Raw genomic sequence first — 15,197 nt, forward strand, 5'->3', positions numbered from 1 at the left:
CTGCAGGAGAAAGACTCTGGAGAGCTTCTGAAGGAGTTCAGAGGCCCATCACTCAGGCTGTATGATCCCCCGCCCCACAGTGATGACAGACCCCATTGCCTGTGGCCCTCTCTCCGTTCCCCAGCCCTGACCTACAGCTTGACCTTTGCATTCTTACCACCTCTTTCCACTCCTTGCTTTAGCTGGAACCTGTTGGCCAGAAGACAACACAGCACCGTTTTGAATACAAGATTAATATCACCTGTCCGAACCAGGTAGTGTGCGAAGCGCGTCCTTGTAAACAGGTCTATTTATCTGAGGCATCTTTTCCAGGATTTTAGCATCTCAGGTTTCTCAGCTCGTTTCATTCCCAGTTCCCACCCACAGCCCAGACTCCAGGTGATCATCCACAGAGCCCCATCTGGTTGGACCGTAAGGGGTGACAGCCCCCTGTGGCCAGGGGTCCCTAGTGTCCCTTTGTCTCTCCACGTCCCAGGGAGCCCCAGCAAGCTCCTGGACTGCACACAGCTGGGAAGAGGAAAATGGCAGCACCATCCAGCTCTCTTGGAGACTAGGGGGCAATAGAGAATGTCAAGGCCAGGATGGGGCAGAAGGATACCCTGTTTGTACGTAGCCACGGCCTCCATGGCAGGATAGAAAGAGCGAGGGACTGAGACCTGGAATATCTGCTAGGGCGATGGTGGGGGGCGGGGAGGGCTGGTCAAATGAAAGCTGGAGCTAGAAAAGCAGACATTAACTGGGAAGGCAAAGCAGAACCAGACCCCCATGTTCACTCACAAATGGTCAGGGAGATACTTGGACCTCTGCAGCTGTTCCCTCATCTCTACAAATTCCTCCGTATTCCCAGAGGAGTCTCAGGTCTAGACTGGGAACCTCTGAGCTGGCGCATACATGGAGCAGGACCTCAAGGCACCTGACTTTCTTGCCTGGCCTGGGGTGGCAAGGGGTCTAGGGAGTAGGGAACAAGCAGAAGGTGGTGCTCTGCTGGGGGCGGGCAGGGGCAGGAAGGAGAGGAGATGCAGCTACCCCAGCCAGCTGGGTGGGAGGCGGAGCGCAGACTTGCTCTCCTGGGAGCCACTGCAGGGTTTATTCTAATTGTTCCTAGGAGTTCGGGTTGCAGAGAAGGCCCAGTGCATCCTGGGAGGGAGCCCACAGCAGTCAGCCTGGCAGGGAGGGGCTTGGGAATGTGGGTAGGGGAGGCCAACAGTGTTGTGCAGGAAGCCAGCAGAATTTGCTGGAGTTGCTCACCACCCTCTTCTCACAGTTCTGGCCGTTTCTGAGCACCTACAAGAACAGAGTGCAGGTATGAGTTTGTTTCTTCCTGTGGCCCTCCGGTCAGCACGGTGGGCAGGCCCTGAGCCGGGACTGGCCCCACAGTGGGGTGGGGGACGTGGGTAAGGGTCCTGCTGGGCAGCCAAGGGGGATTAACGCTCTTCTGTAAGGTCCACCCAACTACACATTCAGACGGGGCGGTGGGCAGAATAAGCCACACTGATAACAGCCCAGGTGGGACCACCCAGTCAAACCTCTTCAAAGACCCGGGTGAAGAGAGTTTTCCTCTTGTAAAGCTGCTGCAGAAGCAGAGGTGGTGGCCAGGGGTGGAGTGGGGTCGTTGTGCTGATGCTCTGATTCTCGCACCGGATTTGGGGGGGGGTCTGGGGGGGGAACGGGGTCTGAACTAGGTTAGCAGATCCCAGCCTGGGATCACCTAGGGAGCCTTCTACAGGTGCCCTTCCAGGTCCCTCCCCAGGGTGGAACCCAGGAGCTGTGTTTTATAAAACTCTCCAAGTGAGTCTGATGCCCAACCAGCTTCTCTGGTCCCTTTCACCCCTAAGATTCTATGATTCATTCTATGCCTTTAGAGTCATGGGAGCCAGCTGCCATGCAGGGACAGAGCCCCTTCTGCCTCGACACCCACCTCAGGTAAGCCCCTTAAGATACACCAGAACCCAGGGCCCCTCCACAAGGACTCAGAGGCCAATGAGTGCTCTGACAAGACTTGGCATATGTAACTAAATGACACTGTTAGGGCTGGTGTTTGCTTCCTGTCTGGGTGGTTGCCTGGGACAGGTCCCCGCTTTGTCCCCCTCTGCCCTGCAGTGATGTCTTTACCCTATAGGACCCAAGGTGGCCAGACCAGGAACTGTTTGCTACGCTCTCAATTCAGCCTGTTATTCGGGGACCCCCAGAAGCTCCCCCCTTAATGGCCCAGCCCAGTGGTGTGACCTCCCTGAGGGCCAGAGCTGGGGGTGTGGTGCCCAGGGAGTCCCAAGAGCGAGCCAACTTTTCGGGGTGCCCTGTGGCCCCAGGCTTTGTGGTCACTGCTGCTTGCGGTGGAGCCAAGAAGTTCCTTGGAGTCTTCAAAAGAGATTTGGGATGGGCAAGGCCCGACCTGACTATTTCTCAGATTCTTGGTGGAAATCCAGAATGCAGCTCTAGATGGGCTGAGCCTCAGACCCTGTAGCTCATCTCAGATGGTCCACGCCCAGGGGGCCCTTACCCTTGGGTCACAGCTGGCCTCCCCCCACCCCCACTGGGGCTGACGTGGCAGATTCCCCTCCGCCCTCCCTACCATCCATCCATCCATCCCTTCCCTGTCCTCTCCCTCAGCACCTCTCTCCGCACAGGCCCAGGATTTGTTTGTTGGGTCTTCTATGGGGAAACCCATCATATAACCTCTGCCTCCATGGCCCAAACACACACACAGATTGTGCCTCTGGTCTTCCTTCAAGTCGGAAGCACTAGACTCTGACTACAGGTTCCTTCCCCCTGACTCAAGTGTGTTGGCTTGTCTTTCCAGTGCACACCCTGAGACCGGCAGATATCCAAGTCGTGGCTGCGCTGGGGGATTCTCTGACCGTAAGGACGCTTGGGCCCCAAGTGGGGTAGGGTAACTGTACCAGTTAGTTCCACGGCCTGTACCCCTGACTTCTGCATTCCCCTGCCCCTCAGGCCTGGTTCTGTCTATCCCAGAGCGTGGCAATGGTTTGGTTTTGCAGTCACTTTCTCAGTCAGGTGTGCAAGGGGAAATCTTTTTCAGGAGCGAACTGAATTGTCTCAGATAGTGGAGGTTTTGAACACCTCCCAATGCTTTTTTTAACAATTGCAAAAAAAAAAAAATGTCATTTCAACTCAAAATAATCTTCTGAACCTACCCGCGTGGGTGCTCTTTTCCCTTTGGATTATGCTTTAGGAGTAGCTCAGACCCTCGCATATTTTCTCTCTTTGCACCTGCATGGAAAGCAGCAGACTCCGCAATTATAGCTAAAGCTCTGCTCCAAAGTTCCAAGAAACGGGGCTCTGATCCGCCCAGATGACCACTTTCTGGCAACACTTCTTTTTTTTTTTTAAGGTTTTATTTATTTATTTGAGAGAGAGAATGAGAGAGAGAGAGAGCATGAGAGGAGGGAGGGTCAGAGGGAGAAGCAGACTCCCCACTGAGCAGGGAGCCCGATGCGGGACTCGATCCTGGGACTCCAGGATCATGACCTGAGCCGAAGGCAGTCGCTTAACCAACTGAGCCACCCAGGCGCCCTCTGGCAACACTTCTGAGGCCATAAGATTGCCTTACAGAATGTCCCAGAGGGAAAGGGGAGAAATGTGAAGTTCCTAACACACTCATCATCACCACATGATGAGTGTGTTAGGAACTGCCCATATCCCTTTCTGAGAAGCCTGCCCACTGCTGTCCACTCCAATCTATAGGCTCCTTCTTCATGCTTATAAGAGAACTTCGGAGCATAATGCTGGTAGTAATAATATGGCAGTGTCTCACATGTGCAAGGCACTTTGGAGTTTTCAATGCTGTTTTTACGACCATGATCCAATTTGGTCATCAAAGCAATCCTATGAGATCAGCAAGTCATGTCCTCAGTGCAGTAAGGAGGCAGCTGAGACGCAGGGAAGGCCTATGGCTGGAAAGGAGTGTGGCAGAACGCAAGCCTGGTCTCTGACTCCCAGTCCAGGGTCTGCTCACACCACATGATGAGTGTGTTAGGAACTGCCCATATCCCTTTCCTCTGACTTACTCACTTTCCTATGGACTTTGGTGTGTTTTCAAAGGCTGGCAATGGAATTGGTTCCAAACCAGATGACCTTTCTGATGTCACCACTCAGTATCGGGGACTGTCATATAGGTAATGTTAACCCTTCACCCCCTCCCGCCCTAGGCTCACCCCCAGAAATTGGGTGAGGGGGTTGTCTCTTGTAAATGTGTAAATACTGAAGAGCAAGAACCAGGTCCGGAAGGGGCTTTCAGAAGGAAAACCGATGTGTTTCTGCAAAATGTGACCATATGATGAGTGGAAAGGATATTTTATTGTTGATAACTTTTTTTTTCTTTAATTGTGCAGAAAAAGAAAACCAGGGTTCTTGTCAGACTCCTGGGTCAGCAAATCCAACATGAAATGCACCTGAAAAGCACCAAATCTCTGAGTCTTCACCTGCCTGTTTACATGGCTATGCACACGTGGAGATCTCCGTCTGTTTGCTGTCTCTATGTATTTATTCATGTCGTTCTATACTCACACCTCTGCCTTCACATATATGTCCACGTCTGTCCAGAAAACTCTGAAATGCAACAGAGCACTTCGGGAGGAAAGGACAAAGACTCACTAGCCCCGAGCCCTCCCCGTGTGCCTGCACCCGACTAGGCACTGAGACCTGTGGGCGAAGGGGGGACGGGAAGCACTGCCAAATGCTCCTGCTCGATGGGCAGGTGTGGCTTGAAAGTAAGAGATACTGAGGGCTGCAGAAATAGAGAAGAGGGAGTAGGAAAGCTCCCAGAGAAGGTGGGAATTGACAGATTAGCCATCAGATAGATGAGAATGGGCACTCCAGACGGGAGGTAGAAAAGCGCGGGTGAGTCAGGTGAGTGGTTGGATGTGGGTGGGTGTTCTCCGGGTTCTTTCTTTCCCAAAGAAGCTCGTGTTTATGTATGTTTCACGGTAACTGGCAATTAGCTCGGAATTCCAAACGACTAGGACTAGAAGGAGGCCAGCCAGGAGAGGGCAGAGTGCTAAGAAGTTTTGCAGCCACTCCACACGCTTGCCTCCTCCCTTTTTCTGCCCCCTGAATTCAGATGGAACGTTTCTTCCAGAAAAGTGAGAGGGAACAGGGTGGGGACAGTTGAGGCGATGGCAGTTCTCTGGTCCAGCCTGAGGACAGCCCCAGAGGGGAAGGTTTGCCTGGGTGGGAGCGAGGCAGGGAAGACCCCGGGCGTGGGTGGAAGGAGGACACCGGCCGCTGTGGTAAATGCCTCCCGGCTCCCCGGAGCCCCCACCTTTCCCCATCCCCCTAGCTGGGTAGAGGGCCTCTAATGGGCTGTGCAGAACAGAACAGAGCCTCGCCTCCTGACCGCCGTGCCTCAAATGTTACTGAGGCTGCGAGAAAAAGAAAAGCCAGAGGGGAAGAAAGCAAGCAGAGCTTAGGACATACAATCCAGAAACGGCGTGAGCCGGGGGCAGCTTCACTCAGTCTTGGCTCGGGAAGGCAGTGGCTTCAGGCCGTAGTGTGGGAAACCGTAAGCCGGTGCGGGGTGGGGAAGCAAGGAGGTGTGTCCCACCTACCAGTCCCAGGGGACAGATTCCTGGGATTCAGATACAAACAGGCAATCTTCTGCTAAATGTTTCTCTGTAGCAATGGAAACATTCAGCCATTGCTCTATTTCTCCCTATAGGGGAGGCCAGGTGTGGCCTGATGTTTCAATCTTCTGGTTCTAGTCTAAAGCCTTTAAACCCTTTGTTCTAAATGTTTCAGATCCACCTGTGTTAATGATGGAAACTCTGGGTCAGAGCCTGAGTTTTGGGTTTGACTCTTGGGTAAAATAGACTAATGTTTCCCAAAGAGTGTTCCATGGAACACCAACCCCCTACAGGTTCCTGAAAAGGGCAAAATTCTTTATATCGGGGAGGGAACATTACCCACTATATCCTTCTGGTGGAGAACTCACATATATGTTAGCGTATTAAAGGCTCTGAGAAGCCCTGCAATGAAGAAATGTGTTTAAATTATCTGTTTAACCCAATGTTTCTCTTAATCTCAGCATCCTTTCTTTGTTCACAAAACCTATCAGCATCCTCTGGATAATGTCCATGTAGTAGGCTGACCCGAGAAAAGCAATTTTCTGAAGCCATTAAGCTTCGGGTTTGGAAACAATAGGCAGTGCATGGCTCCAGGTAAATGAAGAATGTAATTTGAGCCTCTTCCTCCAAGGAGACAAAGTGGATAGAGGGGGCCTCATAGAGTCAGACAGGGAAGATGACCCAGAATTCTCGGGAGGTAGGTTGCTGTGGGCAGGACCTGCAGGCTGAGGCTTGGCCATGACTATTTCCAAAGCCCCTTAACCTGAGAGAACCATATAGCAGGGACAGGTGCCGGCTTTGGCTAGCTTAACTGTGTGGCAGGCCCAGAGGTCTTTAGAGCATTGCTTTTTCTTCAGTTGAAATAAATTCGCTTATTTGGTATCAAAGAACCAAAATAAAATTTGCTTCCCCCCCAAAAAAATGCTTTTTTAAAAATTAGGTGTTCAATCTCACTGAAACTCCTTCTACAAATGTCATTGAGCGTCTACTCTGTAATTCTCTGTGCACCGTGGGTGACAAAAGACGAACAAAACCCAGCCTTTGAACTCATGGTTTAATATAAATTACATTAATCGGGAGGATCTCACACTAACTAGCTGTTTCGTACTGGTCTCTTTTCTTTCATGTGTCACATAAATCTGATCAAAATGAGGACTTAAATATTTTTGTTCGTCCATATTTATTTGTGTAATTCTCTTTCTCCTAGAAATGTGCACTCAGAGATTTCTGTAGCCTGTTCGTCTTGATCAACTACGGCACTTGTTTTATAACAAAGATACTTTTAGACAAGAAATTACAATAGGAAGTACTTGATGGGTGTGTTTAGGTATATCTCTGCGCTTGTGTTTATATGTTTATTGAAGAAGAAGAGGAGGCATGATTGGAGGAGGTATATGGATTTCTGATTTCCTGTAAAGTGTTCTGAGTAAATGCTTTTTGTCAAAAGAAAGAAGGATCGGGTAGCAGCTGAAGCTGTTAGCTTCATGCACAGTTGGAGTAGAATCAGAAGCTGGAACAAAGGTCCAACCACATTAGGTTCAGCTATCGGATGGGAGACAGGAGAGAGATACCTGAGTGAGACAGAGGGCAGGGCTCACATGGCTTCTTTCTTTCTGTGACCTGAGGCTGCCGAGCCCCTGACTTGACCACCCTCATATGAAATAGTCTCCTTCATCCCAAGCAATTCCTTGAAGGAAGAACAGCCATGACTTTGATTCATGGCCTGTCCTTTGGAAGTCTATACTGGTGGGCTGGATGCTAACACTATGTTCTCAAAATCTATTGGCTTGGAATAATGTGCTGGCATTGAGGAGGGAAGTGCAGGGGGGAAAAAACAAAACAGTAAATACAGTACATTTGAACACTGGACTTTGTCAAAATAGAAATACTTCTCTCCTGGCCTCCCACATATATTCAATTTAAATGCATGAAAGGAAATGTAATTTTGAGTGTGTCTTGAGGTTAGATGGAACACCATGAAACTACATTCAAGTAGATAAAATCAGATTGGGCATTGGAAGCCATGAGAGGCTACCCCGTGAACCTCCCAGCGGGGTTTACCGCCCCCACTGGGCAGAGAAGAGCCAATCCATTTTCCAAAGACTTGCAGCTCAAGCTGGTTTTTAGTTACCTTTCAAAAGTTAATTGACCCCTCTGCACCTCTGACCCTTCTGTACCTCCTCTGTAAAGTGGGGATAACTGTGTCTGTATCAAAAGCTTGTTTTGTTGGGAGGTGTTGGGTATCTAATGTGGAGAATCTAGGACATGCTGGGCACGTAGCATATGCTCAGCTAAGTGCTTTCTGTCCCGATTTGGTGGAAAAAAGAAACAGCCCTTTTTTGCCTTCAAATCCTGGTTTTGGGGGGGAACCAACCCTTTGGGGAATTCAGACTTTTCTCAGGGTTTCTCCAACACAGCGACCAATGGGTCTGGCACATCTTACAGCTGCTGATGGCGTGAGTGCTAAGAAAGATGGGGCGCTCTTTCAGAAAGCCTAAGTATTGATTCACTCTCTCTCACTGGTTTGCTCACTCCCTACAGTTCAGGCGGGGACGACTCCCTGGAGACAGTGACCACCTTACCGAGTAAGTAACCGCCAGGGGCTTGAGTCTGCTCACTGGTTCCACCTGACCCCTGGCTTCCTGAGAATACCCCTCAGCTGAGAAAGGAGGAAGTCATCTTTGCATACTGCCATCGCGTAGGAGGAGAGGCCCATGGAGAGGTAGCTGAAGGGGGTGTCCTAAACCCTCTATTTGGAGCCCTGAGGCTTGGGTTCAAGCCCTGGCTCTTCTCTGTGCTTGCCAAGTGACCTAGAGCAAGTCACCAAACATTCTGAGCCTCGGGTTTTTTCAGCTGGCCCGGAGGGTGCAGAGACAATCCAATAAGATCACGAACATTCCCTGCACTGTGAAGAAAGGAAGGGCGGACGGGAGAGTGGGAGGAAGGGAGGGAAGTAGAGAGGGAGGGAGGAAAGGAAGGAAGGAAAGAGGGAATGAGGGAAGGAAAGGAGGGGACCGTGTCATTGGGTCATTTCCGCTCAGAGCGCCCCAACTCCTGCCAGGCACACCCTCCCCCTCCCTGTCTGTCTGCACAAAGGTGGCTACAGGACCCCCTCTGGGGAGCCTAGAGCAGAGGGGACACCCCTCCCTCTTAAGCTCTGTGACCCGTTCATGCCCTCCTCTTCCAGATATCCTCCGGAAGTTTAACAGAAATCTCACGGGCTACGCGGTGGGCACGGGTGCCGCCAACGACACAAATGCCTTCCTCAATCGGGCTGTTCCTGGAGCAAAGGCTGAGTACGGCGTTTGGGGAGGGGGGGCCCGTGAGGCAGAGAGTGGGAGGCAGGCAGTGCCCTTTAAGATTGTAATCCTGACCTCCGTGTGCGAAGGGGACAGTTCTCCATTTGCAGTAATGACCTGAGGGGTCTTCAGCCTCTCTCTTCCCTGGCTGCCCCTGTGACTAAGGCTGCAGCGGGGAGGCCCGAGAGGCTGGAGCTGGGACAGAAACCATGGCCCCAGAGGCTGAACTCCTGACTTTGCTTCTTGGGCCACATGTTCTAATCATGCAACTAACAGACTAAACTTATCCAAGTTTTAATACTCACCGCGGCATAATGGTGCTAGAGAGATTCACTCTCTCCAAAGCCTCACAAGTGGCAGTTCCCCTGAAAGATCAAGGAGTGCGAAGAAACGAATGGACAAGCCGGAATCTCCAGCCGTGGAGGCTCCTGGGACAACACGTCATGGCCTGTCCCTAGCCCCGCTCTGGAGCCAGTAGGAAATGCCGTTGAGAAGCCAGAGGCAGCTGAAGCAGGACTGCTCGGCCCCCCAGAGTGGTCTCAGGAGGCCCCTCACCCGGCTCCTAGTGGCCCCAGCAGCCCGGCTTTCCTTGCTCCTGGCCCGGCCATCTGGCCCTCCAACACACTGTCACCTTCCAGCTCGGGCCCACGCCCTTCTAGCTGATGGGCATGGCCTTCCAACCAGCTCATCCAGCCTGGGAAGACTCTTCCTGGCAGTTGAAACATCTGGGGACAGATGGACCCACCAGCATGTCCCAGGAAATCACCGTGCTGTGGATCCATCTCACCCAGACCTGTAACAGGGGCCTGAAAAAAACTAGTGGGGAGCCCGGGATGCTTGAGATCTAGTCTTTCCATGAATTATAAACCCAAGCATGTAACAGTGTATATTTATTCCCCACCTCTTTCTAAAAGAAGTGTCTGGCTAAGTTTACTGAAAAAATAACACAAGTAACATGTACGTAAGTGAGAAAAATCACAGCCACTGGTCAGGTGGGGGGGGTAGGGGAGAAGCAAGTGGGTCAAGTTGAGCATTTTTGCAGTTCTTATGCTTGAACATCAAACTCTCAGCTTCCTGGCAGCCCGGGGGGGGTGGGGGGGGAGGGGAAGCATGCTAAAACCTTCATAGATCTATTTTCATGATCTATACCAGTCCTTCAAAGGAGACAAATGGTTTCCCAGCATGGAATCCTAAAAGACACACTGCATGTGGAGTTCTAGAAAGGAGACCACGAGTAACAAATACAATTGAGAGTACCCTTGACTGCAGCTTTAGGACAGACAGTTCGCTTTTCAAAGGGTTATTTGTTGTAATAACTCTCCAGAACAGGCAAGTAGCTCCTTGTCTGTGAGCCTCAGGGTCTCTGGCAATTCGGGCAATGGGGATAATGCCATGGAAACCTCCAGTTCAGGCCCTTTAGGAGGAAAAATCCAGGCACTATTCTCCCATAGGACTGATTTCCTCTCCTTCTCAGGGAACTTATGAGCCAAGTCCAGACTCTGGTACAGAGGATGAAAGATGACCACGTGAGTCGGACTTACAGTTATTTTTAAACACTAATTTTCTAACCCACTGATGTCCCCAAATGGAATGGTCTACCATGGAAACAGTGAGCCACTGTCACTACAGAGGCATTCAAGCAGTGATAGGACGGTCCGAGTCTGAGGCCCTGGAAATTATGTCCATGGCCATGGGGGGGTGGGCTGTCCCTGATCACAATGATCTTGAACGTCCCTCCTGATGCTAAGGTTCTGTGTCCATAAATAAGCTTCTAAAATTCTTTCAGCTCTGAGATCCTGATTCTATTATTTTGAGTGGGCAAGGAAGTCTTAGAGGGTTGAATGAACTTCCTAGGGCTGTGGCATTGTTTATTGGTTGGAAATCATCAAGAATTTTCCTCCTCCTTGTAGAGAGTGAATTTCCACGAGGACTGGAAGATTATCACGGTGCTGATTGGAGGCAGTGACTTATGTGATTACTGCACAGATTCGGTACGGAGAGGGGGGGTCGGACAGCCAGGCCTACTCATTGCTCCTGACATTGACCGGGAGGCCTTGGAGGTCCCCTTTGAGACTAGTCCCTAGAACCAACCCTAGGATTGTCCAAATACGCCTGCGTGCGTGTGCCTCCACTTACCCCATGACCCTCAGCTTTCTGGCCCCACCCACCTCCATGTCCCAGGGGGTGCGAGGTAGCAGGTGGCAAATATGGGGCTTCTAGTCCCCTCTTAAAATTCCTGAGAATTCAGGAAGTGGAGAAACCAGAAACCCCGGCTGTGGGAAGGAGGACCCGCACGTTCAGCTCCTACTAAACGAAAGCCCTGGCTGAAGGTTCTGGTCTTCTGGCTGGCCCATCTTTGTGAATAGCGAGTAATCAACCGCTCAGGTTCTGACATGATGAGCTGGTCCCAGCCAGAAGCCAGAGGGAGAAGAGGTCCTGGGGCTGGAGCCAGAGGGGGGCCTTCAGCTGCCCCAGTGCCCCCTCTCCCGAGGTAGCTCCTCCTCTTCCTCCTGTGTCTTCCTAGAATCTGTATTCTGCAGCCAACTTTTTTGACCATCTCCGCAACGCCTTGGACGTCCTACATAGAGAGGTGGGTGGAGGCTCCGACAAGCTGGACACAGCTCAAGCATGTGGGAGGGGGGAGTGTGGATGGGGGAAAGAAGGCGAGCTACCCCCTCCCCTGAAGGAGACAGCCAAGGGCATGGGCGCCTTCCCTTTCCAGAGTTTGGGGCCTACCTCCATTTGGAATCAGCACAGGAGGATCTCAGGCTTGAAGAGAAGGCAGCTGGTGTGCTCATTGTCTCCCCCATCCCCCAGCACCTGAGACCTACCGTGGCAGCCACAGCAGGGTGGCTCCCAGGCTGGGCCCTGCGCACTGAGCCATAGGCTGTATCTAGAGCAACCCTTCTCTGGTCCTGCTCCCAAGAGCTTGTTCACTTTCCACCCCCTGACACAGACAAGCTGTTCCAGCTGCCCAGGGGGAGCCCTCCAACTACCATGTGCTCCTCAGGGTGGCCGAGTCCCCAGGCCTGCTCAGCAGAGCTGGTCCATGTTGGGCTAGAGGGAAATGGCAAATAGGGCACCTAGCTCAGCAGATTGGAAGCTCACTAACTGACGGCTGAGTGGAGCCGAACTGTCAGCATTTAGACTCAGGTGCACCATATTGTCCCATGCCAGGAGGTGCCACTCATGTCGCAGCCCGCAGCGGGCAGCAGAGCCTGCAGGGCCCGACACAGTGACCCTGTGTTGACGCCTTCCCAAAACTCTACTCAGGAAAATGTGAGCCAGAGCTCTGTAGAGAGTCACTTCTCAGGGCCCTAAGGCAGCTTGAGGAAGAAGCTCCCAGAGCCCCTCTCTCACCTGCAGCCTTGCCCTTAGGTGCCCAGAGCCCTGGTCAACCTCGTGGACTTCCTGAGCCCCAGCGTCCTGCGACAGGTGTTTCTAGGCAACCCGGACAGGTGCCCTGTGCAGCAGGCCAGGTAGGCAGGGGCTGGCTGCCCCCCGCCAGAGAAGCGCTCACCTCCTGGTCTCATTTTCACAGTGGTGACTACTCAGGGTCTCTGTGACTTGGTGTGTCCATGTGTCCAAGTCTGCAAAGGGGGTCTTATGTCAGGACCGCCCCAATCTCCCCCAACCTTAGGATGCCAGGGGGAAGCTCTGTGACATGGGAGCCCCAGGGGAGAGGATCAGGGCTGGGACACATGCTGGTGTTTGAGACACAGCGTGGCCAAGCCAGTGAAAAGAGGAAACGTGGGGTTGTACGTGTACGTGGCCAAATCGAAACAGAAAGTAGAGAAACTATCCACGTCATTCAGTAACATTTATGGGGAAGGAACACGCTGGGGGACTTCAGAATGGGAGTGTTTTATTTCTTAAGTGGGGTGAGAGGTACATAGGTATGTGCTTTATTAACCTTCCTACCTCATACATACATTTATTTCTTTAACAAAGTTTTACAGAACCTACTGTGTGCCTGGCCCTATTCTCAGTGCTTTAGAGATAACATCTGTTTTAACATGAAGTATATTTCACGAGTGTGAAATAATTCATGAAGAAATTCAAACAGATTCATTATAAATGCACAATTCATGATGAAGGGGGACACTAGTGTGAACTAAGGAGGCATCTGAGGGCGTGAGCAGCGGAGACCCCCGAATACAAGCTCCGATACCACAGGATGCATTTTTATTTTGTTCGTACCCAATTAAACATTGGATTTTCATTGCCTAAGTTCATTTGTTCCGCATTATTTGCCAGAGGCCCAGTGCCTGCAGTCCAGTATTTGTATTCTATCAGTATGAGAGGATGCTCAGGCACACACCCTTGGGACTTTGTCCAGTCCCTGTGTCAGGCCTGAAATCTGCCCCTGAGAACGTGCATCAGAGCCTCAGGGCACGTGTGCTCTTAAGCCAGGGCTCAAGCCAGCCACCCCACACAGCAGAACCAGCTCTGACCAGAGCCTCTGCTCTGGGTCCTCCTGCCTCCCCCTCTTTGTGCAGCGTGTTATGTAACTGCGTTCTGACCCCTCGGGAGAGCTCCCAAGAGCTGGCCAGGTTGGAGGCCGTCACCCAAGCCTACCAGGTGAGACCAAGAAGGGCACCACCATTTGGGCTGCTCTCCCCCTCCTCAGTCAACACATTGGCACTCAGGGAAGGGAAGAGCTAGTCCGGGTTGGAGGGACATCACCTTCTGGGCCCTTTCTCTGCCCCACCTGGCTGAAGTGCCTCAGGCACCCCAGTTAGAGTCATCCCAGAGGAATCCAGGTGGCAAAGGCCTCGAGGCCCACCTGCCCTCGGTGGCTTCACCCCATGCTTGGCCTAAAGAGGTCAGTAGCTCTGGGTGCTCCATGGGTGGGCCTTTTCCTTCCCTGCACCCCGGGGGCCCCCTTCCTCCCCTCCTCAACAGGCAGGCCACGAATAGGGAGGCTGCAGGTCCTGAGCCCCCAGGGGCCCTCTGGAGACTCTTCCCAGGTTCTTATCCCTTGTGGGACTTCCTGCCTCGCCCTTCAGAGCTTGCAGTTCACTTAATAGCAAAACCAAAAGGTGAACCAACCTGTTTCCAATTCTCTGGAAAGAGATTTGCAATCACATGTGTTTGTGTTCTCAAGGGAAGGGTTGAGTCACCCTCTTGGGTAGGGAGATGGGGGCAGGGATGCCAGCTGCCACGCCCTGGCCTTCCCTCCCACCCCCCGGGCTGCCCAGGGCCTGTGCTGAGGGCAGCCTGCGTGTGTCCACAGAGCAGCATGCGGGAACTGGTGGGGTCAGGCCGCTATGACACCCGGGAGGACTTCTCTGTGGTACTTCAGCCCTTCTTCCACAAAGTCCGGCTCCCGTTCCTGGCGGTACGTTTCCCTGCCCTCCCCGGGTGGGGCTCCTGGGTAGGAGGAAGAAGAAATTCAAGGCAGAGATGCCAAGGGCTTTCATGAGCGTGTGAAGACTATGGGAAAGACCCGGGCAGCTCTCCAGAGGCCAGTCTGTGGCACAGCCTCCCCGAACACCTGAGCTGTGTTCCTGGCGGCAGCCCGATGTGGGATGTGCTCATTACCACGGATAGCTGGCCCCACTTTCTCGAGCACCTAGCCCGTGCCAAGCCCTGTGTTTGCCATAGGTAAAATCTTCACAACGACATTTGCCATGAGTTTCTTCATCCCCAGGTAGCAGAGGTTCAGAGGTGTGAAGTATCCTTCCTAAAATCACATAGGGAATAAGGGACAGAGAGGCATGAGTTGAACATGTCCACCTTCAGATGATTCACTTTCTGCCACCCACATACCACTGAAGTGCTAAAGGAGGGTGCTGGGTATGGGGTCCCTGCACCCCCTGGCCCTGCTCTCCCCCTGACACGTTGAGCCGAAGAGCTTTTTGAGCTCACTAGGGTGGGGACTCAGTTCTCTCCACCTGGGCCTCCGTGCTAAGGGCCTTGCCTAGATGGAGGGAAGCTGGAAGAAGCCTTGGGCACCCCGGCTCACCTCCAGAGAGGTGAGGCTGGCAGCTACCCCCATGTCAGCTTTGCCCAGGCTGCCCCCAAGCTCTGGCCCATTCTCCCCACCAAGACCACTGGAACCAGCTGCCAAGGGCTGGGAAGTAGCTTTTCCCGGCTGGCTGGCCAAGAGCTCCTCAGGGACTAGGATCTCATTCCCTGGACCATGGCATGGGCTAGGGCATTGCACAACTGGGCTAAAAATAAATATGATGCTTTTTAAACACATTAAATAAGGGGAATTGTGGGGCCAGAAAGGAGGGTGGAGGTTGGGGTCACCCAAGGCTATTTATCTGTGGGATTGCTCTTCTCTCTCTTTTGAGATGAGCCGGCCTTA

General features: G+C 52.5%; 1 protein-coding gene and 1 long non-coding RNA gene across 11 annotated transcripts in view; one reads left to right on the forward strand and one right to left on the reverse strand.

The window, feature by feature from the left end:
- Positions 1 to 15,197, forward strand: part of PLB1 (phospholipase B1) — a 152,720-nt gene that overhangs the window by 106,309 nt on the left and 31,214 nt on the right. For all 9 annotated transcript variants that reach the window (XM_027623350.1, XM_027623353.1, XM_027623349.1 and 6 more), the window contains 13 exons: positions 183 to 254; positions 1,265 to 1,303; positions 1,863 to 1,923; positions 2,801 to 2,859; positions 4,063 to 4,136; positions 8,124 to 8,167; positions 8,770 to 8,878; positions 10,356 to 10,407; positions 10,792 to 10,872; positions 11,406 to 11,471; positions 12,260 to 12,360; positions 13,381 to 13,462; positions 14,118 to 14,222. In XM_027623350.1, coding sequence (XP_027479151.1) covers positions 183 to 254; positions 1,265 to 1,303; positions 1,863 to 1,923; positions 2,801 to 2,859; positions 4,063 to 4,136; positions 8,124 to 8,167; positions 8,770 to 8,878; positions 10,356 to 10,407; positions 10,792 to 10,872; positions 11,406 to 11,471; positions 12,260 to 12,360; positions 13,381 to 13,462; positions 14,118 to 14,222 — 945 coding nt within the window. The remainder of the gene's footprint in view (positions 1 to 182; positions 255 to 1,264; positions 1,304 to 1,862; positions 1,924 to 2,800; positions 2,860 to 4,062; positions 4,137 to 8,123; positions 8,168 to 8,769; positions 8,879 to 10,355; positions 10,408 to 10,791; positions 10,873 to 11,405; positions 11,472 to 12,259; positions 12,361 to 13,380; positions 13,463 to 14,117; positions 14,223 to 15,197) is intronic.
- The window catches only part of LOC113938160, a 90,963-nt gene continuing 89,994 nt past the window's right edge, over positions 14,229 to 15,197 (reverse strand). For both annotated transcript variants that reach the window (XR_003524838.2, XR_003524839.2), the window contains one exon: positions 14,229 to 14,567. This is a non-coding gene — a long non-coding RNA (uncharacterized LOC113938160). The remainder of the gene's footprint in view (positions 14,568 to 15,197) is intronic.

The sequence above is a fragment of the Zalophus californianus genome, chromosome 8, assembly GCF_009762305.2.
Source record: "Zalophus californianus isolate mZalCal1 chromosome 8, mZalCal1.pri.v2, whole genome shotgun sequence".
Taxonomy (NCBI): Eukaryota; Metazoa; Chordata; class Mammalia; order Carnivora; family Otariidae; genus Zalophus; species Zalophus californianus.